At 53.9% G+C, this 6,372-nt stretch overlaps 1 protein-coding gene across 1 annotated transcript; it reads left to right on the top strand.

The window, feature by feature from the left end:
- Window positions 1-1,715: 1,715 nt before the first annotated feature.
- Window positions 1,716-5,623, top strand: ARL4C (ADP ribosylation factor like GTPase 4C). The gene has a single exon (XM_026106002.2). It carries the CDS (start codon window positions 1,992-1,994, stop codon window positions 2,568-2,570), a length of 579 nt encoding a protein of 192 aa, XP_025961787.1. The 5' UTR covers window positions 1,716-1,991; the 3' UTR covers window positions 2,571-5,623.
- The last annotated feature ends 749 nt before the right edge of the window (window positions 5,624-6,372 follow it).

Raw genomic sequence — 6,372 nt, 5'->3', positions numbered from 1 at the left:
ATATTTATTTTACAAATGCTCTAAAAGAGGGGATGGGTAATATTGTAGGAACAACCCTTCTGCTGCTCTTCGGCTCAGGAATAATACCAGAAATAAATACAACAACAAAGAATAGAGTGAGTCTTCTCCAGAGCACTCAGAGGAGGTGTCTCTCTCCGTGCTGGCCTGGAAGAGGCCTCGAGGAGAAACATCTGGGCCAGCATCTGGGTCATCTGAGGCACCACAAGCCCTTCACCGAGCTGGGCCGGGTGTCAGGAGGCTGGCTGTCCCTGGGCATCTCGGGGGCATTAACAAAGCTTTAACAAAAGTCAACAGCATTAAAAACACATAAAATTAGAAAAACTGTCCCCCCCCCCTTTAACTTCTGTGCAGCTCAGGTGAGGTTTTCCCCTTCTGGCACTTCTCATCTCCTGGGAGTCTCTGACAGCCCCCACAGGAGACAGATGGCTTCTTGTCCCAGCGCCTGCCAAGAAAAGAGCATTCCAGGTTCCCACCCTTCGTTTTGTGATAAGAATTCCTGAGCCCCCGGTGCCAGCGCAAGGTTCGACTTTCCAGTGCTGCTCTTTGCACTCGCCCTGACACCAGGCAGTGCTAAAAAAAAAAAAAAAAAAAAAAAAAAAAAAAAAAAAGGAAAAGAAAGGGAAGGAGAAGAAATGAAAAAGGAAGAAAAGACTTTCTGCAGGAAAACATGGATGACACTGTTTGGGGTTTTTCAGTTTCCCAGCAAAAAGAAATAAAAGTCACAAATCTGAATTTGAGAGAGCCAGCTTCAATCACACAGTCAAACATTTGTAAACCCTGTGTTCTCCTGCAAGTTGCTTTTTGTCAGTGGGAGGTTTAAGGCAGAAAATTCCAACCAAAATTAATTTTACAGCCACTTCAACCCAGCAAACTAGTCAAAACCCATCATCCACCAAGGCAAACTGTGCAGGCAGCAGGGCTGTGAAACCACTCGACCCTGTAGACTTAGATGGGGACCATTAACCCGCTTTCCAGACTGGAGTCTCGGCTGGTATAAATCAGCCCTGCAGAGCCATGCCAGTAGCAGGCTTTCCGTTAAAGCCTGAACCACTTCTTTAACTCCCTAATTTCCTCCGCCAGGGATTATATATTGTGTAGCAGAAGGTCCCACTTCGTATCTCATGTGCACTGAATAGTACCTTGGCTTGTTCTATTTTTAGTTTCTACCTTTTTTTTTACCTCTGTGGACCATGACTCGGAAAAGTGCAAGGAATGCCACAGCTGGCTTCCCCTCCTTACACACAGGCGCCCACCCAGGCACGGGGGAACTGGTCCCCACGGAGTCACCGCAGTCCCCGGGCGGCCCCAACCCTGCCCTCAGGCTGGTGCTGAGGAAGGACCCGCGGGGATTTGGGAGCCGCCTCGCCGCGCCGCGAAGGCAGGAGAGGGCGCTGCGGCCCAGGGATGCCGGGCTGCGAGGGCGGCGGGGAACCGGCAGCTCCGGAAAGGGGCTTTTTCCCCACGGGTGGGCGCGGGCCCGGCTCAGCCCACGCGGAGCACAGGGAGCGGGGGCCGTGGGGTGACCGACCCCCGCGGCAGCGCCCGGCGAGCAGCGCAGCCGACGCGGGGGCTCGCAGCGGCGGGGGCGGGGCCCGCGCAGCCCGGTCCCTCCTCCCGGGGCGGAGCGGGGCGGAGCGGGGCGGAGCGGGGCGGAGCGGGCCGGGCCGGGCCGGGCCGGGCCGGGGCGGAGCGGACGGCGGCAGGCGGTGGCCGGCAGTCCCCGAGCGCCGCCGCGGCGTGGAGCCGCGCTGCCCGCCGGCCGCCCCGCTCCGCGCCCGCCGAGCCGAGCCGGGCCGAGCCGAGCCGAGCCGGGCCGAGCCGATCCGATCCGAGCCGAGCCGAGCCGGGCCGGGCCGAGCCGGGTGGAGCGCAGCGGACCGGAGCGGGCCGGGGGGCGGCGCCGCGGGGATGGGCGCGGGGCTGTGAGGGCGGCGGAGGCGTGGGGCCCCGGCGGCCGCAGCGGCGGGGCCATGGGGAACATCTCCTCCAACATCTCCGCCTTCCAGTCCCTGCACATCGTCATGCTGGGCCTGGACTCGGCGGGCAAGACCACGGTGCTCTACCGGCTCAAGTTCAACGAGTTCGTCAACACGGTGCCCACCATCGGCTTCAACACGGAGAAGATTCGGCTGAGCAACGGCACGGCCAAGGGCATCAGCTGCCACTTCTGGGACGTGGGCGGGCAGGAGAAGCTGCGCCCGCTGTGGAAGTCATACAGCCGCTGCACGGATGGCATCATCTACGTGGTGGACTCAGTGGACGTAGACCGGCTGGAGGAGGCCAAGACGGAGCTGCACAAGGTGACCAAGTTCGCGGAGAACCAGGGTACCCCGTTGCTGGTCATCGCCAACAAGCAGGACCTGCCCAAGTCCCTGCCCGTAGCTGAGATCGAGAAGCAGCTGGCCTTGCACGAGTTGACCCCCTCCACCACCTACCATGTCCAGCCTGCCTGTGCCATCATCGGTGAGGGGCTTACGGAGGGCATGGACAAGCTCTACGAGATGATCCTGAAGCGGAGGAAGTCCCTCAAGCAGAAAAAGAAGCGGTAAAGCCCACGGGTGCATGAACAGATGGGAACACAGACAAAGGAACCGAGGGGGAGAGAGAACCAAAGCGATCCTTTTTTTTTCCTTTTTTTCCTTTCCAAATGAAAAGATGACAATAGTGGTGATAACAATGCAACTCCTGCTAGCCAAACCCAGATCCTGACTGCAGGCAAGAGCTGGGATCTCCCTCTCCCGCTCTTCCTTGCCCACGATCCATTCCTGGCTGGAGGAGGGGAGCGTGGACCGCCGCGTGCCCAGGGGCCAGCCCCGGACCCTGCGAGCCCCCGGGCTGAGCCAGGGCCTGGAAGCCGTGGATGGAGATGTTCTAGCAGGACTAGACATCGCAGGTGGTGGGGATGCCAGCAGGCGGCCGGGATGCCAGCGGGTGCCCGGCGGCCAAGAGCCCGCGGACCGGGGGGGTAGCTCCCGCTGGTGCTCCTCCATCCTTCGGAGGCACCGATTGCTTTTCCGTTCCACAGCGGGCCAAGGGATAAACAGGGCAGGACCCTGTTAAAAGTGCATTTGAGAGAGGCTAAATGTGCTTCTGGATCTTTAACGTGTGTGTGCGTGGGGAGGGCTGGGCCGGAGGGACGTGAAGGGGACTTTGGGCTGAAGGAGTGTTGCTTCTGGGGATGCTGGATGCCTTGAGGTGGGAAACTGTGGCGAGCAGGGGGGTGAAGCTGATGCCCAGACCCAGATTGCTGAACGGTGGCTGCACAAGGTCAACCTGCGGTGAGGACAGCTCTCAGCCACGCGCCAGACGCCTCCCTCGCTCGCCTTCGTTTGTAGGTCACAGGCCCCAGCGAGAGTGCGAAAGCGGGGTGATGGCGCCAATGCAATATGGGCGGGGGGGAGATCGCCGAGGGAATGAGACCCTGCCCTGCTGCCAGGCAAGGTGCAGATGATGATTTAGGAAGCAGAATTATGCTGAGCAAGGACGGACAGCCCTGTGTTCGGGGGGTCGTAATGATGCAGCCGCCTTGGGCGAGCTCACCAGCTGTTAATCGGTGCTGAGTTTTAAGCTGTTTGCTTAAAAAAAGGAAGAAAGAAAAGGTTCTGAGTGAACTTTGCTGGAAGGGGCTTTCCAGGAGTCTTTTCATTCTCAAAGGCTTATTTCTAATGTCTTCTGAAGCAAAACCATGAGCAGGTCTTTCTTGGGCCCAGGCAGAGGCATGCTCCGAGGTGCTAATTTGCTCCCATCAGGGTGATCTAAACTATGTATTATTAAAAAAAAAAAAAAAAGAAAAAGAAAAAAAAAGGCTTCATGCAGCAATGCATCGACCAGTCGCCTTGCTGCTCTCTGAAATCAGTGTGAAAGGTTAGGGCAGTGCTTGTTACGTGGGGGCTTTAGGGGGGCCGTGGAGCGAGGCGGTGCATCGCCGGCCAGGACAAACGGCAGCCAGCACTGCCCCACAAAATGGCAAAAGCTTGCAAAATCTCTGCCGGAAAGGGACTCGGCAGCACTGGGAAAAGGGGAGTAAGGAGATGGGGAGGGAAGTGTGGGGAGGGGGAGGCTAGCTTTCTGTCAAGATTTAAACCCTGTTCAAAGCAGAGAGTCACTTGGAGGTGGCTTCCTCGTGGGCAGTCTTGTGCTGGCGGACCTGGGCACAAGGTCGGGCCCCGAGCAGCTTAGCAAGGTCCTTTTGCAGGTGAGCGCTTTGGGGCTGAGCTGGGAGCGGGGCAGGGCTGGGGCCCTGGTGACCATAAGCCGTTTGGTCTCCGTGTTTTGGCCTGGAACCCAGCTCTCTGGAAGAGAAAACCAGGGTGCCAGCTTTTCTCCTTGCCCAGGAGAGGTGGGAGAACCAGGGGCCAAATATCCCGAGTTTTGAGCTACAGGGGTTTCACACTATCGTGCAGGAGTTCCTGGTGAGCTAAAACCCAGCCTTGCTGCTTGAATACCCTTGCTAAAACAGCTCCAGAAGGCACCGAGCATGCAAAGAAAAATACACCAGGGTTTCAGGGAGTTGATTCTCCCCTTGCAGCAATGTGCTCGGTACCTTCCAAATAGCATTTTATTAGAAAACAAATTTTGCAACCAAGTAGTATTTCTCCTCCTGCAGAATTTGAGTTTATACACGAGTCCTGACTTGTACACTGAGTGAGTGGGCTGGTCCCATCAGTTCAGGTGGCTCTGTTCACTCTTCTTTGGGTTTTCTTTGCTTTTTCTTCACATGGAACACTTTGGTACTTGCTATTGAGAGATAGAGAGAAAATATTTATTTTTGACACCACAGAAGCCAAATGCTTTAACCTTTTTTGGATAGTGACAGAATTTTAGAGGCAAAATATAAATCTACATTTTCCCACCAGATCAAAAGCAATCAGGTTTCAAAAACAACAAATGCAGGTATTAGTTATGGTTTTTTTCTCCTTACTGTCAAGACTTAGGTCTTGGTTCTGCAGACACTGGCATCTGCAAGTAATTTCTGCAAGTTTTGGTGGCATGCTTTTGCAGAGTTTGGTTTTTTCTGGGAGGTTAATTACATTGATCTCAGCTGAGCATCTCCTTTGACAAACAGACGTTTTTCAGCAAGTCATTTAAGCATGCGCTTAACTCAGAGTGCATGCTTAAATATTCTGCTGAGCAAGGTGGAATGCTTTAACGGTGCCATTCCCACTAACTCTGCTTTCTGCAATAATTAAAAATACTTTTCCAATTAGTAGCTAATGGCTTCCGTGGTATTTCTGTAATGTTTCAGAACCAAATGCTTCTTTTCCTGTACAAAGACGTGCATTGCCTGCAGTGGGCTACAAGAAAAGGTGCCTCAGCAAAGTAACAGTTGAAAGAAACTGCCTAGGTTGTTGATCTGAAAACAAACTGGGGTTTTTGCCAGGTTGTGTGTCTTCTCTAAATATGTTTGAATGACCTTTTTTTAGCAGATGTCATGAGGTACCCGTCTCATTTCCCAAGGTACCTTCATCAGTGTTGGAAATCCTGCTGCCCTTGTCTTACTCCTTCCATTGTCCGTCACTCTCTGTTCCTCCCATCTTTCCTCTTTTTTTAAAAGATGCAGACATAATGCTGTGAACTGAAATAAATTATTTATACAATGAAAGGGCCTGATAAAAAAAGTGTTCTTTTGATTGTTTCTCTTTATCAAGGCTGCGTTTTACTGTTGGTTTCCACTGCATTTTACATGGGAGGTTATTCCCGCCTCCCCCCGGGGAGGACAAACTTGGGCACAGAGGCAGAAAAATGACTTGTTCAGGATCATTTTGCACCCTAGCAGCAAGACCGGGACAGGTCTGTCACGTAGCAGCCCTCTGCTCTGTGTCCCTTTAGGACCATGGCATCTGGAACATAGATAAGAAAGGGGACAATACTGCTCTGGTTTGTGTGTGTGTGTGTGTGTGTGGGGTCCTCCCCTCACCTATTTATATTTTAAACCTTCCTGGGGGAAGATATTGCCCTGTGTACAGCATTCAGTGGAGTGAGGGAGGAGATCTTGGTTTTGTTCAATGGATCTGGCTGTGGCTTATTTAAATTTGTGGCCCAATGCAAGACGTTGCCAGTGGCAGAAAGCCCTGTCCCCAGGGGTTAAAGCACCAGGCTGGGCAGTTCAGAACAGGATGCTGCTGCGTGTGTAAGGCTGCCTCCACTCTTGGGTGGCTGCTGACACAGGAAACACATGTGACATTTTGGAGAGGAGAGTGGGAGCGGGTGGTTTTCTTTTAAATGATGACATTGCAATTGGAGAGGAAATGACGAGACAAATTCCTGAAAGCGTGATTTGACAGAGGCTTTGAGGACTTACTCTGCTAGAGCTGTGCATTGGGCTTGTCTTTCTGCTTCCCGTGTGGGCTG

This window comes from Dromaius novaehollandiae, chromosome 7, assembly GCF_036370855.1.
Source record: "Dromaius novaehollandiae isolate bDroNov1 chromosome 7, bDroNov1.hap1, whole genome shotgun sequence".
Lineage (NCBI taxonomy): Eukaryota > Metazoa > Chordata > Aves > Casuariiformes > Dromaiidae > Dromaius > Dromaius novaehollandiae.
Note: the sequence above shows the minus strand (reverse complement) of the source record. Positions and strands in the feature narration are given on the sequence as shown.